Raw genomic sequence first — 18,285 nt, forward strand, 5'->3', positions numbered from 1 at the left:
GCACAAAGAGCAACTTCTATAAACATGAGTGGTGTGAGGTTAACCATAAGAAGCAGACTGGTACAGTCAGCGTGGGTTGGAGGTTTGCCTTACTCGAGCTCGTCGGCACGGTGATGCCGTCCTCTCTCCGTGTGAACGTTGACAGAAGACTTGGGAAGATATCGCTGCAGCTGGAGAAGGATGAATGTGAACAGGTCCGGATCCTACCACAAGAAAAAGTTAGTTCAGCTAAGGTCAGTTTGGTGTTTTTCACTGTATTTCATAGGGCATCCTGTATAAAATGCCTTCAGAAACACTCTAATGCTTGTACATCATGTAGTCCAGACCATTTTTCACAACTCCTGGAGATCTGTTGAGATCATACATGTACAAGGCACTTGCTGTTTAGCTAAGACCTTTGCATGTTTGGGGTTGTTTCTGTCTGGCTTTGCTTTTGTTTGTTTGTTTGTTTGTTTGTTTGTCTTTTTAATGTGGTGGCTGAGTTAGATAGTCTCTGTGGTCCAGAGGTGCTTCCTGTGCTCTCTGGGATTCTTATTATGTGTGGCTCGACTCAAGCAATGGAAGTACATGCAGCTGCACGTGATTAATGGGTTGTTTCCTTCGTATATTTCCTTTCTGTTTTAACTAACAGGAATAGTGGGGTCCAGTATTTTGTGTGGTTACAATCTACTAAAGGATGGATTAAATTCACTAAACAAGCTTTAAATCACTACTAGCCCTTTCAGTTGCAAGACTGTGCACTGTGCACACACACAATTCTCAGTTTGAACCAAGGATCAATTTTGGGAGGATTTCAATTGAGGAAAAAAGATGGATGGACCTCTAATAACAAATTGATATTCAAATTCTCTGATTTTCAACATGTGGGCTTTGCAGACAGAGGTAGCAATCAATTTAAACGATATAAGTTTTCATGCACTGTGTGATTTATGTGCAATGATGTGATTTCATATATGGCAAAGAGTTGCAAGAGCAACTTAATATTTTGGTACAATTTGCTGTAATGGGAATGTGATCTCTGAAAACATTATTTCAATTAGCTTAAAGTGTATCTGTACACAGAAAATTAGTTTTCTGACATTGTAGGTTTTTGTACTGGTAATATCCCTGTCAAATATGAGAATGCAACATTACTCACATACAGAGATTTAACAATATATAAAGAGACATAGAGCAATCTCTAAGATGCCAAAAATTACATACGCCTTGATCTAAGACAGGGCTCCACACTAACTTTTATTTTTGGTGGCCCAAAACATCCGACCTTTTTTGGTGGCCCGATCAGGCCACCAAATTCTTCATTTCTGAAATTTTGGTGACCTGACGTGCGTTTTTGGTGGCCCCGGGCCACCGTTAGTGTTGAGCCCTGTCTAAGAGTAGTAGTCTGGAGTTATCGACTGCATTTGATTGCATAGTTCGATAATTTTCTGTACAATAAGTTTACTACAATACTCTCAAAACACGCAAACGCGCGCAAATGTCCATGTACCAGGGAGGTGGTCCTGCATGTACGCAGCTAGGTTGGTGCTGCCGCGCTGCACCGGGCCACTGACCAGGCAGCCGCAGCAGCATCTACTCATGCGGATGCATATGGCTCGATGAGGTGATACCGATAGACAGTATTCGATATAGCTGTGTGCAGACGGAGGCAAACGAAGGAAACGTGTACACACCGATGGTCTACGCGCGGCAACTATTTTCAGATCTGGCTACTATTGCAGCGCGCACTAGTGTGTGCTGCTTTATTAAAATTAATATTTCACAGTTTTGGACATTTTTTGTGATGGGATAGAACTTTCTCTAGAGTTCTTAGGACATGCTCTCACACCTCTCAAATGTAAATTTTAGGGGAGAGATTCCCTTTAATATATTGCTTTAGTATGCCTGATGAGCTGAATTTCTAATTTGATGCAAAATTCAAGAATCTATTTCAAATGGATTCTAAAAACCATTTCAACATAAGAGACATATTCATTTAAAATCTTGATACATTTACACATCATAGAGAGCAAAATAGCAATGATAAATGATGTGCACAAATTGAGAATCAAGTCAATACATTTCTAAGGTTGCTGACAGCAATCCTAGACATGAGAAGACTGCAGATGTCAGTAACTTTACAGAAACACAGGGAATTAATGAGTGACAAAGAAGTGAAGTGAGAAAAGAAAAGCAGGGAAGCGGAAATGGGGCACTTGGGAAATCATAACACAGATTGCAGGCAGACCTGTCTGCGTACGAAACCTTCATAATGATTTTGCCAAGGTCTCTATAAAAACAGCGAAATTGGAGAGTTGAAAAAGCCACATCCTGCACACGAAACTAAAAGCACATTAAGATTATCACTTTAAACAAGGTATTTGAGACTACAGATGTTTTCTTTCAGGGGTGACATCTCCAGACTAAACACTCTATATTGCTTTAAAAATGAAAAATTGCTAAGCGTCTCTTTGCACTTTACAGTCTTCAGTATGACGTCTATAGCTGATGAGATCTCCACGTTAATATCAAGATGAAACCTTTTCTATGAATACTTGCGTCTGGCCATGGTCCACTCTGTTTTCCTAAGTGTTTTCTGAAGTGTTTGAAGATCTTTTTTTCCTCTCTCAATACTGATTTTCCCTGAATTCTGAAGCCTGAGTTTTCTGAAATATCAGCAAACACAGACACTGACTTCTGTAAACAACTGTATACGCCAAATATTTCGCGAGGTTTTTATTTTCGCAAGTTTCGCGAGTCAGGTCCTATTCGCAAAGTTAAAGAAAAGTATTGACTCTGATCCCGATGTAAATGTGACGTACGCATGTACATTTCTCTGTTCAGTACAGGACTCCACGATCGTGAATTTAACCACTCGTGAAATCGTCAGGAATTCCAGATTCATGAAAATTTAGACTCGCGACATTGGTGTATACAGAATATATTTCAGGGGAATTTTACTTCAGTTTGCACTGAATTCTCTGTTGTACATTTAAAGCAACATAAGTTGTTACCCTGACACTATTCATCTTAGGAGTTATCTGAAAGAAAAAGTATTCATCAATCAATCAATCTTAATAGTTGAATCAGGGCAGTAAACTTTGGCAAAGAATGATTGGCTAGTCGTCTTTCTTTCTGTCTTAGCATTGGATAGTTGTGTCAACTGCTGAGGGAGATTACCTTCCAGAAAAGTTTCTTGAGCACAAAGTACTTCTCTGCCGCTGTCAGAAGTTCCTGCACCAGGCTGAAGAGGTTTTCCATGGAGTCTGACGAGTTTATGATTTCTTGCTTCAGTTGAACAAACTTTCTTTCCAGCTGCAGGCTGTGTTTGGGATCAAACAAAAGAATAAAGTATATAATCCATCATTATCAGTACATTTATATGCTTCTAATATGATAAGTATGTATTAATTTTCACTAATCAAAAAAACCTGATTTGCTTTGACTGACTGCAGACCTCACAGATCTAGAAATACACTGAAATCATGAGTGGATGATTCATAACGTCACATAGTGTGATGGAGTTGATAAAAATGCAAGATACATGTAAATACTTTTCTGAAGAATAAGCCTCCTACATAATGAGCTGAGATATACTTCAAATTTTCTATATTCAGTCCTGATTCTGCAGCACTATTGAAGAAATAAAAGTTTTCACAGATTCTCTGTAGGTATGCATCAAAACTGAGAATGCTCATTCTCAGTACAATTTTCTGGTCTTAGTTGTCCTTGTGCATTGAAAAAAAAAATGGTGTCAAAGTAAGGATTCAAGATACATGTATTTCTTTCACTTCACTCTCTTCCCTAAGATTTCTAACGACCTTTTCTGAGCCTTACTAAACATGCAACACTATTTGGTCCTCTCCTGCAAGCATGTGAGAGATTTCTGCCGGTATCCTGATAGTCTTTGTATTGTACATCATAATGAAGGCATATAGTGAAAAAAAAAACAACAATCATATCATTGGTATCGATCAATGCAATTGATGTTATCAAATACCTTGAAGGGACTTTACTAGCCCCCGAACCAGGTTTGAGCCGTTCAGCAAGCTCTTGATCTGTCATCAAAGTTGATCTCTGTTCGTGTGAAACAAAAGAAGACAAAACAAAACATAGAATTATTGAGGCACAGCTTGGTTGGCACTATCTTCTCTTAATCCCATTGACACAATACAATACATAAATTCTACCGAAAAGCCCTTCTACAACGCTGATCAACATACATCAGTCATAAATGATATTATAAAGGAGCTATTCCACCGACATGTAGTATATGTGTATCACAGGTAACATTTGCCCCTACTGGTCTTGGGTTCATTTAATACCCAATATTCAAGTATCTGTTAAGGTATCTCTGTACATCATCCCCTATCTAGACATGTCCACTGATCACAAGACCCATTTCAAGCCCAACCATTGAGGTTCAGATGCTGTCATACTCACAATAATGTAATTATTCCATGAACTTCTGAGATGCATGAGTAATGGTGAGGACAATGAAATGATGTAGAGATGTAGCTCCTCATCCTTCTTTCGGGAAAGTTCTGCCAGAAAGTCTGGAGTAGCCTTGTTCTCTTTGCCATTGGAGTGACTACCCCTGGTGGGGTCATCAGAGTCTAGACTTCTGTGTCTAGTTAGGAGAAGCTGAGAAGTCTTCTTCTGATTCTCCTTCCCAGGAGGAAATTGGAACGGTTTCGACTTGAGTTTGTCCATCTCGGCGATTTCTGGGGAAGGGAGGTTCCGATATTGCGGTTTGGACTGCCCTGTCGTCGATGACGGCGGTTTGTTGGCTTCTCGGTTCACGAGAGTTGCAGCTATTTGTGAGGAGAAGCTGTCGGGATTATCCACGCTGCGGAGCTGCTGGGTCCTGTTCGCTGAGGGCCTCTGGGGGAGCGGCCGACACGTCTCCACGCCAGTGACCTTTCCCTTCCCTCGATCCCCGGTCAGCATCTCACCACTGCCCAGCGAGAGTGACTCCAGGCTGTGGATGGACATGCTCTCAAAGTCCCCCGATGGCATCGACCACGAGAGGCGATCTTCGCTGTCCGAGTCCGAGTCAATCGACGAGGACATGTCCCGCAGCGACCTGAGGTCACTCTCGTCCAGGCTGCGATTGAGCTTGAGGTTCCGCATGCTGCTGGAGCGAGGAGGAGGAAGCTGTGAGGGATCCTGGGTAGAGCCATTGGGCTCCGTCAGGATGACCTCTGGCACGGGGCTGCTACCCCCACTACTGCTACCATCATCATTCCCTAGACTCTTCTTGTCCCCAGCCTTCTTGCGAGGCTTGGTGGGGCATTGGTATTTGATGCAAATATGCTGTGTATTATCCCTCTCCTCTCCATTCAGAAAGTCAGGGAATTCATTCACCTATAAGCAGCAATCATAAAATAAGAAAAGAAAACACAATTAAGACAATTTATTTTTGTCACTTACTGTACATATACGCTGCTGGCATTAAATGGCCAGTTCTTCATTTGTTTTTCTTTCCTCCACATTCCTAAACTTCTTCCTGATATCATGCACTGCAGTGAGATTGGAGTGGTTATTTTTTCAATCAATTTTTGCATGAATTTCTTTATCTTCAAGTAGGCCACATATTTCACATAAAGTCTATATCATATCTAAAATTGTAGAATCGTTGCATTAATCATTACTCTGGAAATCTGAAGACACTGATAATGATAACAACACATAAATGTATAATAGCAGACAGATAAGACAGACAGACAGACAGACAGACAGAAAAGGCCAGTGGAGAGGAAAAGACAAAAACAACCAACTTTGCCTAGCAACATTCGGCTTACTAAATAATTGTATGGATGTGAACAGATATGAGCTCTTCTGACGCAAGACTGACAATCTGGATTACAATCTGGATTAACTATTAAATTTGTATTTCGCATGAACAAGCACACAGAAAAAAAAAAGAAATGAATAAAATTGACTGCACTGGAAGAACAAAAGAAAAAAAACTGTCAGCTGGGGGGGGGGGATTTCTGTCATGTACAGAACTTTTGCCTCGACCCTCTCTCATCTAAATGCCATGTCATGCACAATTCACAAAATATGATTTGTGTGTGTGTGTGTGTGTGACTACGTGTGTGTGTTGCTGTTGTTGTTGTTGGTTTTTTTAAGTACTGTATGCACTGTTTATCACACCAGAATATACTGTAATGATACACTATACACAGTATGATATCACACCAGATATGACAAAGACAGATACTTTACAAGCACAATTTTCCACCACAGCAAATGGGGCATCGGCCTTTCATTAAATTTCTGCAACAGCTTTGATATTTATGATAATGATGATTATTTTTCAATTGCTGCTCATACTCTGTATACAGTATTTTTAACACTGTGAAATAAAAATGGTCTATCATGCAGGCACGCACTATCATTATAATACACTGTACTTGAATTAACATCCTGAAAGCACATAAATTTGATTTTGGTGGCTGAAACTGTTTCTTTTTTCATTCCCCTGCTTCTATTAAGTTGTTGCTTTTTTCTGATAATTGCCATTTGCTCTGCTTTTTTCGTATGCATAACTTTGCCAACTTTTAGGCATTCACATAAATTATGCTTTGGTGTCATTCCTTACATAAAACACAAAGCTACACATCACATTCAACAGCGAGAAACTGACAAGTTTATGCAAAAGACTGGGATGCACAGTGAACTGCCTTGAGTAATACCATCACAAATAAATTTCAGGTCATTTATTGTACTTTGCACACTCAAATTGAATTTCTTCAGTCTTGACTTTTCACCTTCCCAAACATAAAAAATTAACCTTTAACCTTCTCTACAGGAACAAATATTTCCTCATCTACACTGTTGTATTTCCATTAATCTTTAATATTACAAAATTAATGCAGATTACATTTTATATACTCAGTACTGTTCATTCCCCAAAACTTCCCTTCCTAAAACCAAGATTAGAAAATTACATTTCTGGCCAAAGTTCAATGCCCATTCAAATTGACCTTTAGCCTTCTAAAATACCATCTGCTGTACATGTTATATGACTGAATAGTCATTTCTAGCCCAGTTTCTAAATTGGGTATTCCATTGGTGAGTCCTTCACATACATGATGTAAATGCACATTGCACATGTACACTGTAAATAAGTAGCTGATATTTTAGAGGGAACAATACAAGCTCTGAAATGAAGGACAAGTCAAGGGAATGTGTACTTTTTTCAAAAGATGAAATTTTGTGAAATTCTCTTTATATTTTCCTTATATTGCTGTACGCATGTGACATCATACACTGCAGTAGTCTTCTCATCCAGCGGTGACTGCACAAAAACTTCAAAAATTCATAACTTTTGAACGGATTGTCTGATTTTCCTCAAACTTTCAATGATGTGTTCTACTAATATTGCTACATTTATTCAATCCTTATGTTAATGAAGGTGAACTTGTCCTTTAACTACTAAAATCCACCATTTAATCTACATAATCTACAATCTACATACATGTGCATAAATGCTAAGTTTGAGAAAGCATATCTACAAGTGTACAAGTAACGTATAACAATAAAGCAGTGAACACGCACAAATATGTTGTGTGAAGAGCTACATTGTAACTGGTCACCCAGAAATCTATCATACGTTGAGATAATATCTATTTTTTCATCTGATATGCAACAAATGACAAAGAAATCAATAAACGTGCCTCACTTATTCAGTCAGCAAGGTCATACAAACTGCAGTACATAATTGTGGAGTGCAAGTACGTGAAAGAAAAGATATTCTTTTCTTCAAGATATCTCAACAGATACAATTGTATACAAGTATGCCTGTAGTTCATATCCCCTGTCTAATATCACTCAAAATCTTTCATTCATTGTGCAAAGGCATAGTGAAGATAACAATCTGAAATATCAGCCCAACGCTTTTTGCTACCACGAGTCCTCTTCATTTGCTCTCTCCCTCTCTCTTTCTCTTTTTCTCTCCCTCTGGTGCAATCAACTGTCGCCACAACTGCAGTAAATGAAACCATGACACTTTAATAGACAGCTTTTATGAAAAACCCTATTAGCAATGGCATGCTGTGCACAGCCTACTCTACAAATTGTATGATTTGCTTGCTAGATACACTTATCGTACAATCTAGACACAATTAATCTAGAGCCTTTATAACAGCAGTAAAAGCTACAGTTATAGTTGTATTTGGAATGTTCATCATAGAACATAATTCATAATAGCCCTACAATTGTACATTCTCATTCTTACACTGTACAGTGAAACCCCGTTATAACGAGGTCCGTGGGACCGGCGATATTACCTCGTTATAACCGGTACCTCGTTATAACCGTACGCATCAAAAACAAAGAAAAACATAAGCACGACGTCATAATATACCCAACAATGAAAGTTAAGAACATCCTTTGTGTTGTTATTACACAATTATGGATCATTATTATCGAGAGAATAAAGGGAAATTATTTGTGAATTAGGCTAAAAAGTCGGGGTTGAAATAGGTTAATTCTTTATTTTTCTTCCGAAAATCTCTTCGCATAATTATAGTGCACGTTATGTTCTTGAGAAGTATAGGCCTATATTATATTAAAATCACATTGTATAAAATGCGTTGTTACCGTAACTTGCGAGGTATTTTTACGCTGTTGGTGTCAAGCGGGAATGCGATAATTTCATGAATCATTTCGGCTGTATTCTTATACAATGTATGATCGTTATGCCCGAAAGGATTAAAATGCGTTGTTTATTTTCTTCCGAAAATCTCTTCGCGTTTTATACATCCGTTCTTCAAAAAATAAGTGACAGGATTGAATTTAGAAGGTTGTGATCCTTTTAACGCAGATCTGTTCCTCATAGACCATTCTGAAAGAAAGAAAATGTTCATTGTGAAATGCGTTGTTAAAATTGTGATAATGAACAAACCCAGATCTATTCAAATTGTTAAATGCGTTTGTTTCTTTTTCTGAACACCGACTAAGTAGCCTAACATGCGTCATTTAACTATTTTTACGCTTTTGTCAACCGGCGAGATCACGATAATTTCAGAGTAACATTCGTGCGTCGTTTAGCGTAACTTGCGAGGTATTTTTACGCTGTTGGTGCCCAGCGGGAATGCGGTGATTTCATGAATCATTTCGGCTGTAATCTTATATAATGTATGTTCATTGCACCCGAAGTGATTAAAGATGCGTTGTTCATTTTCTTCCGAAAATCTCTTCGCGTTTTGTACATCCGTGCTTGAAAAATAAGCGACAGGATTGAATTTAGAAGGTTGTGATCCTTTTTACGCAAATCTGTTACTCGTAGACCACTTTGAAAGAAAGAAAAATCTTCATTGTGAAATGCGTTGTTAAAATTGTGATAATGAACAAACCCAGATCTATTCAAATTGTTAAATACGTTTGTTTCTTCTTCTGAACACCGATTAAGTAGCTAAACATGCGTTATTCAACTATTTTTACGCTACTGTCATCCGGCGAGATCGCGATGATTTCAGAGTAACATTCGTGCGTCGTTTACCATAACTTGCGAGGTTATTTTACGCTGTTGGTGCCCAGCGGGAATGCGATGATTTCATGAATCATTTCGGCTGTAATCTCATAAAATGTATTATCGTTGCGCCCGAAAGGATTAAAGATGCGTTCTTTATCATCTGCCGAAAATCCCTTCGCATTGTATACATCCGTTCTTAACAAAATTGCGACAGGATTGCATTATTCAACTATTTTTACGCTACTGTCACCAGGCGAGATCGCGATTTCATTAATGATTTCGGCTATAATCATTTTCATACACACGTATTTGCTAACCAGCAAAAGAACTGGAAGTCGGGACTACAAATGGAAAGGATATAATGTTGAGTTGCACACGCATTCCAATTTCCACATTTGCCACGAGTGTCGCTACATGAAAAGTCTTTGAGTGCGTTATCTTTTTTCCCTTGTTGCGCTGTGGTCTGACCTATAACATTACGCACGCGTGTGATCTCGCGAAAAAGAAAATCGAGTGATTATGTTTAATAATTTAGTAGGAACATCGAATGGTATTAATGTGTTTTTTTGTGTGGTTTAGAAGAAAACATGGAAGGAACCGTTCTCTGCAAAACGGGAAAAAGACATGGATAGCGTGAATTCGATTTTCAATGTTTCATTTGTCTCGTGTTTGAAAAGCGGCAAGTCAAGAAATGGTACCTCGTTATATCCGATCAAATTTCTTATGTTTTTCTTTATCATGATGCGCCGAAAATGTCCTCGTTATAACCGGAATCTCGTTATAACCGAACTCGTTATAACCGATTCGTTCTGCCATAGGTTTACACGCAAAGGAAAACGGGACCGACGCGATCACCTCGTTATAAGCGGTTCCTCGTTATAACCGAACTCGTTATAACGGGGTTTCACTGTACAACATTTCCCTATTCATTGATCTGATATGAAATGTCTGCATGACAATTCTTTAAAAGGAGGGTGGGGAAAAACAAGTCATTGCGTTCTTCAGAATAACTGATCAATATCATGTTGCAGGTTTTTTTTTATATGTGTACCGGTACACATAATGAGTTGGCACTTTCATTTGATTAATTGAATGAATAAATGCAGTACTCGCTGCATGCTTCATATATAATGTATGAAGGATTAGAACCAGCACAGTGGATAAGATGCCTGTCCAGTGATCAGGAGATCATGTGTACATCTCAACATGTTAGTTCAATTTTGCCCAAGTACAAGTACTGTATGTGCATTTTTTTTTTTTATCATGGCAAGTACTATACACTGATTAATTTGTTGTTGTTGTTGTTTTTTTTATGTCAATGTAGGGCAATTTGTTACTCAGTTGCAATAAAAGTTGGGACATTAAACACTTTGCATCTTACTGTTGCACATGTATCAATGTATGCATGTAATTTTTGTGTGCATGTCTCAGTTGTACTAAATACAATCATACATACATTGTAATTACACACGATACACATGGTCATATTTGTTATCTAATGAGAATTTCAATGCCCTGTCTATAGCCTAACCTTACATCGGATCATATTCTTCTATGGAATCATTGCAGGTTGGGTAATTGGCATGCACAGACAGGATACTTGTTAACATAACAATCACACCAAAGTTCTTACTTTACAAAGTAGACATACAGATAAGTGCAGACTTCTTACAAAATTAGCTTTAGTGAAGGGAAGATTAAGAAAGCATTTTCATTTCATTCAACAAGTAACAACCTACATGCAGAGTTAAAAAAAACAACAACAAGCAAACAAAAATATATCATATTTTTATGTTAAGTAAAGTTTTTACAAAAGGAGACACATTGCATACATACAATATACAGCTGTAGTGTATGGAGATCAACTTGTACTGTGGTAATGTCTTTTCTTTCTTACACGTGATAATTATGCCCAGGCAGATATAGCTACCTGTACCCCTGGTATTGTAAAAGCACTAAGGTGCCTTGGAAACAAGGATTATTCTTGGCAGGTTATTATGACAACTGTTGCCAAGCAAGTTTGTTTATATCTCCCGCCACATCAAACAAAGCGTTTCTATGGAAATATGAACAGGATATTCACTAGTGCTTGAATGACTTTTTTTTTCTCCCAAGAAAGCATTCAATACATGCACGTGTATATGCAAACTTGTTCAGTACGACTAGAAAAATGCCTACATTGTAGATGATGACCTATTCATCCTATACATGATGAAAACAGAAAATGAAGTATACGTGATGACGCATACATTTGTTGCATAGTGAAGAGAAAAAAAAAAATGCTTTTCATACAGTAAGATTTCCACCGCACTGCCTCCTAGATCTGGGGTACATGTATGCACAAAGAGCAAAGTGATTCCTTGGCTAGGTCAATGCACACAATGTCTTTCAGGAGTGGTTAGCCACCTTTATTGATTGCACTTTGTATTTGTCCTGTCCGATAAATTGGGTCCCATTGGCCACTGTAATCTGTCCATTCTTTTGTTCTCTGTATACATATGTAAAAATGAGTCAACTGCTGCAACCTTGCCTCTACAGTCCTCAGCAGAAGCAGCTTTGCATTTGCTTTGTTTTGTAGCTCTAGCTGAGGGCATTCGTTTGTATTGAGCTGGATTGTTGAGAGGAGTGCTTCATAAACAAGAAAATCACAGGATTTCTTTTCAAAAGCAGACATATGCAAACCTGGTCAAAAATAAGAAAAGAAATACATTTCATTTCTAAATTCAAAACAGCTAGAAAAAGAATCTTGTTAATTTTTTTTTTTCCAGATACTGTAAACACACAAATTTTAGCGGTGCATTAATTTTTCACATTTCGTGCTACTTTTGGCGAGCTTGAATTCTAACACCTGCGAAAATATCTTCACGATTTGGAGAAGACAACAGTTTATGTCAAAATGCATGTACACTATCTGTAGTCCGACAATATCCTAAACATCCTACGTGTTCAACTATGGTGCTTTCACTCAATCCAAATAATATGTGATTTGGGGTAAATTCGCCTTTAATCATGGAGCATTTTCTTTGTACAGTGTTTACATGTCACCTGCCAGGAGAAATTAAGTCACAAAATAGTCTGATCATTTGTACATTTATAAAAGTGACTCCAACAGCACCATTCTGTCAATCTACATGTATCAGCTCAAATTTCTGCTTGGTTAGTACTGTGTCTTGCCACTTTGTTGCTGTTGATGGTTTCTTTAACATGGACCACATGTAGTCATGGCAACTCACAGTAATTAATCAAGGACGATTGTGAAAAACAGTCTGGTAATGAGCAGCAATACAGTCCCTGCACACTGTGATACTGGTGTAAAATGTACACTTTGTTACATGGTATGTACAGCCTTGTAATTAGGCTGAGATGTTTCATTAACCAGTCAGTAGCATGACTGCTGTACAATCAACAGGTCTGAGTTTGAGGCCCAGTGAGACAATGTTGGGTGTTTCCGTACGATCCTGTTTGGGAAGAGGCAGAAATACTCTGTTCACCAGCAGGAAGATTTGACAATGTTAACCAATTAAAATTTTTGCTAATTTCGTGAGAAGCCAAGATTTGCAAAATTTTGCTAGTGGAAGTTCTTGTCTACACTCAATACATCAAATGACAATGCTAAACACAAAAATTTCATGTCGCAAAAAGGCCATCAGCTCTAATCCATGAAAATTTAATGTTGCTAATATTTCTCGTTTTACAGCACATATTGTATGAGGGATCCCTGATCAACACACATTAAAAAAAATGGTCTTGATTCTTGTGAAAAGCCAGGTGCAAAACCCACCAAAAAGGTCTATCCTACAACTGTACATGGGGGATTGTGTACATACAAATGTACAGCCTGTATATACCTCAAGTATTAGAAAGTACCGTGTACTAACTAGTGTAGATATGATATCAACATTTTATGGTTAAATACTGCTTACAAAAGTGACTGTTCAATAAAGTCAACAAATGATACTGTATATTGAAAGGCACATCATGTCATGTATAACTAACATACATTGTACTGTAAAAGTGGATATTTTTGTGCGAGTTTAAATTTTTGGCGCTTGGAAGAGTAAGATGAGTTTTGGATTTCTGGTTGCACAAAATGTGTGAATATTTCAACACTGCAAAAATTTAATTTTGTACTGTAGTAGTAAGAGAAAGAAAACTCACTAACTATATTGTATTGTAAGTCAGCATACGTGTAGATCTGATGCAGTTCTTGACTCGTGTGATGTGCAGTATTGCATTGTATTGTATTACTCCCCACTTCTACTTTCCAAAAATCCTGCTCTTGACATGATTAGAGAAAAACACACATCCATGATGCACTATCTGAAGGCTTGCCAACATTGAATATCACTCCCACATAAACAAATCTGCTAAATGTGCATGTAATCAATTTGAATAATACCGATACCAAATTTTACCTCTTGTCAACTTCTTGTCCAAGGATGTATTGTACAATACATGCTGTGCATGATTGAACCCATGATCTCTAATTTAGGGGCTCATGGAGCTGTAACTACATTGTGCTTACATTGTAACTGTCCCCAAGGCAGGTTTATAGAAGATACATAGTACAGGAGTGAGAGTTGGCATACAGTACATTTGCTTTTAATAATACTGTAAGCGTGGATATTTTCGCATGCCTAATTTCTTGCGCTCAGCTGGGTAAGAAGAGTTTCATGTGTTTTTAACTCTGCGGAAACAAGACCTCAACTACTGGAACATAAGGTAGGCAAAAATATTTGCGTGCTTTTGTTTTAGCACTAGTTTCTGGTTGCGCGAAATACACGAAAATTTCAACACTGCGAAAATTTCCACTTTTACAGTACTTGGTTGTAAAGTCGAATGCTGTAGACATGTGGATGTTCTAACTACCCTGACAAGCTTGCACTGTATGAAATTAGCAGGCATTTTAAAAGTACATGTATTTAGTTTGCTTTAAGCCCTGCCTTCTCCATCATGTGATTTTGAATAATTCCAACTTAAAGCTTGTGAGAAGAACTTTTCACAACGTACAACATATTTGGTAGCTACAAAATTTGTACAATGAAAATCACTAATACAGTCATTGTATACTGGAAATGTAAACAATTACAATGCAGTGTACATCTGTACATTATTAGTACACTGTAACTTTTGGGAAGGGTAATTACCACAGTATATTTTTTTTTCTGCTTAAAAAAAAAGACAAGGAAAAAAGAGCTTTACAGTACAGTACAAAGAAATCTCTGAATGTACTCCATTCAAAAGAAACAAAAGAAATATCCCACTGAGCTCACTGCCCTACCTTTATAAATGTTCATTGTAGATTGTGAGATGTTTTGGCAAGTTGTTGTACAGTTTGTAGTATTATATTATTTTTTTTTAAATTCTTTTAGTAAATTTAAAATTCTGGGGTTTGGGAAGGGTTAAAGAAGCTTGGGTTATATAGGGTATTAAGAAATGATATATTGTATGCATGATTGTCTGATTGTGTAATAGATTTTTAGGGTGTCGATTGTGTACTGTACCTGTCACTGAGAACTGTTTTGCAAGAAGTGTTTGTATTAATCATAAGTATTTAATATGGTATATAGTGTTATAAATGTCAATGGAGACAAAATTTCTATGTCTGACATAGACCAATAAAGATGAATGAATGAATGAATGAATGAATGAATGAATGAATGAATGAATGAATAAATGAATGAATGCATTTACAAACATTGTAAATGCCTCTTTCTCCTAAAAGTCATTAAACCATTGCTTTCCAGACTTCTTTCAGGTGACCATTCCAATGCCATTCTAATATGTGAATCAAAAGATAGTGTAAAGATATAGAAAATAAACCAAGAAAGTGATGTGCTGACAAGACAAAAAAAATCTAAAGACAAAAAAGACAAACAGACAAACAGCGAGTTAATTGACTTGTCACTCTAAGGAAGATCTTAAAGTCATCCAATTATTTCATTGAGGAATCTTTGCTGAGCATGTCATTTCAAATTTTAACAGACATGTACAGTACTTTTATGTTTTCAACTGTGTGTTCTATGCTAGTCTGTTCTTGACTGAAATTTCAGATGCAAGAGAGCACTGCAGTCTGGTAGATTTAAACTTGAGAACAAAAGAATTTTATCATGACCATGACAGAAAGAAGAGTGTAAACTAGCACAGTCACGTGACAGTGCATCAGAAGCTCAAGTAGAAGGCATAGGCATGGTTGGAGCAGCTTTTTAATCTGCACATGTACATGTTTTAGCTAGCACTGTACATTTCAGTTAATATTCATTTATTTATCCACATCAATCATTCTTTATCCAACGTAGCCCCATCAGTGGTTTCAATATACACTTGTACACTAAATTCTTGCTCAATATTGGCAGCCCTTTGCTTTAGCCCAACCAGACGCCGTGCTTTATACAGTGACTGGCTGTGACCCGAGTATAGTTAGGCGGCCCTGTAACCCCGGGACGCTCCGTGTACACAGTTACACACTGTGGGAGCGTCCTGAGTCAATAGAGTGCTATATCGGTAAGCTTGAAAAACATACACAGTCTGTCACAGATTTTCGCGCCTCCGTAAGTTTCGAATTTCACTAGAAAAAAACTTACTTTTATGGTATTCATAAGATTCTTATCTAATTCCTACCATACGTTCACCTTGTTCTTGTTCACACTGGTCCAATGATCTTGAAAAAACGTTTTTTTTTACAGGTCCATCTCCTAGCTCCCCATCCCATTCACCATTTTCGAAATCAGTATGCAGTACACTGCGCACGTAAATATTCATGTGCTGGGCGGAGTCGCAATGCTTTTAGCCTTCTGACAAGGCCTGCGCGCGCGTACCCACCCAGAAAGCAACGCAATATACAGCGAGAGGGTTTGCCACAATAGTATGATACGGCCTTGCCATAAAGCTACAGCTGAAAAATCTCTTTGAGATGAATTGACGGCCAGCGCATGCGCACAAGTTTCAAATCCATTGACTGTATAAGATGTCGTTTTCCCAAGTTCCTTTCGACCGAGTCATATTTAACTCATCAATTCGAGCAGAAATGGAATATTGGCAGGACCAAAAGTTGAACGCAGTCGGTCTTCAACATTATAACTTCACCTGTAAGTCTTCATATTACAGAATTTCAGCGATTTCATATTGATATTTAGGCGCTATACTTCGCCTGTCATGATCATATCTGCTACAAATCTATGCGCAGCCCCAACACTGCGTGTTGGGGCTGGTCGCAGTTAGCGGCCCTGCAATAAAATAACAAAGGAACAATTTCAAGATACACAAAGTCACAAATCAAGGCCATCAACAGCATTGTACATGTACCCTCACATACGTCCTATGAACTCGACCCATGATATAGGTAGGGCCTACGGATGATGATTTCACTCACCAATTCAACAGACGTTAGTTCCCCAAGATGAACACCATCTTCTGGCCGAATTGTTCTGGGCGGATTCTCTGTCAAATAGAGTCTTTCATCACTGAGGATCACATATTTATATGCTTTCTTCTCCTTGCGGTGATCAACAATACAGGGCTCATACGTGACTATGCGCTCATATACACTTTCTGAGAGGTTAAGTTTAAGAAAGCTGTCGAGTTTGCTATTGCGCTTAGTGGTGGACGCTGATGCATTTCGCGCCATAGACCAAGAGGACTGCACAAAAATAGTAATAGGTGGGACTACATTGATGCTATGCGCATCAGACGAGCAAGTAACCACGTAACCGCCGGTTTAGCGACATACCCTGTGAAATACCTTCAAATTCACATAATCATCACATGAAATTAATTTTCCAGGTGAAGATGGATATGTCATTTCACATTTTTCACGTTTATCAATCAGAGAAAAACGAAGTTTCTGGCGCTGCTGTGTCTTTGACGATGAGGTTTGGCATTTCCAACGAAGTAGCGTCCCTAGCAGCAGCAAACGAGGCATCAAATTATTGTGTGCACGATATACGATTGCGGGTTTCGGATTCGTCGGTGGGTTGGAAGAATGTGGCTGCATGTATTCTCTTTGCTAGAGAGTACGTGGTCGTTCATCGCAGCCTGTGTTGCGTATGGTACCCCTAGACGGTTCACTCCAATTCGAGTGATGATAGTATGGCAACGGGTACCGTACTTAGTAGATGAATAACACAGCTGATGATGTTGTGAATGACGTCTTTCGGAATCATGGGACAGGTGTTTTTGAATATTATTAATCTGTTAATTTCTGGAGGCGCAAATATGTTGTTAAATTTCGAGGTTTACTTCCTGGCAGTAGGCCTACGTCATACATCTGCTGGAGATCACAAAGGACAGAAAAAAAAAATAGTTTATTTGGAGACAGGGTACACAATCATAAAAATCACAAGAACAAACTCAGAAATCAAAACCAGAAAGTAAGCAGACACATCGATAAAGCTTACACTTGTTCTAGCTATCAAGAAGGTGATGGCAAACTCGCTTGGTGAAATGTTTGAATTAATGATATCTATATAGTCAGCATATCAGCTCTCAGACTCTGGCATAATCATACTCATGGCCTAAGGCCTTCACTCTGTATGCGGGACTCCTTTATGTTTTTCGTCCTGACCACTTTTTCTTTTCCTTATCTTCTTTTTTTTAAATTTCTTTAACTGAGTTTTCATGCTCTTTTTGTAACATCTCAGTTTCTTCCTTTCACCTGTCTGTCTGTCTACGCCACGCCCCCCCCCCTTCTCTCTCTCTCTCCTTCTCTCTCTCTCGATTCTTAGTTTGACGTACGCTGTCTTATATGTTTATTTCCTGGCTATATTTGCATCTGTTATGCTACCACTTCCATCTGCTGGTGTCTCCATGCAGCTAAAACCTCA

At 38.2% G+C, this 18,285-nt stretch overlaps 1 protein-coding gene across 1 annotated transcript in view; it reads right to left on the bottom strand.

Moving 5' to 3' along the window:
• Positions 1-17,090, bottom strand: part of LOC140246076 (uncharacterized protein C12orf56-like) — a 48,140-nt gene extending 31,050 nt beyond the window's left edge. The window contains exons 1-5 of the mRNA XM_072325521.1: positions 16,836-17,090; positions 4,423-5,346; positions 3,980-4,056; positions 3,160-3,301; positions 94-203 (exon numbers count right to left, since the gene is read on the bottom strand). Coding sequence (XP_072181622.1) covers positions 94-203; positions 3,160-3,301; positions 3,980-4,056; positions 4,423-5,346; positions 16,836-17,090 — 1,508 coding nt within the window. The remainder of the gene's footprint in view (positions 1-93; positions 204-3,159; positions 3,302-3,979; positions 4,057-4,422; positions 5,347-16,835) is intronic.
• Between the last annotated feature and the right edge of the window lie 1,195 nt (positions 17,091-18,285).

The sequence above is a fragment of the Diadema setosum genome, chromosome 2 (assembly GCF_964275005.1).
Source record: "Diadema setosum chromosome 2, eeDiaSeto1, whole genome shotgun sequence".
Lineage (NCBI taxonomy): Eukaryota > Metazoa > Echinodermata > Echinoidea > Diadematoida > Diadematidae > Diadema > Diadema setosum.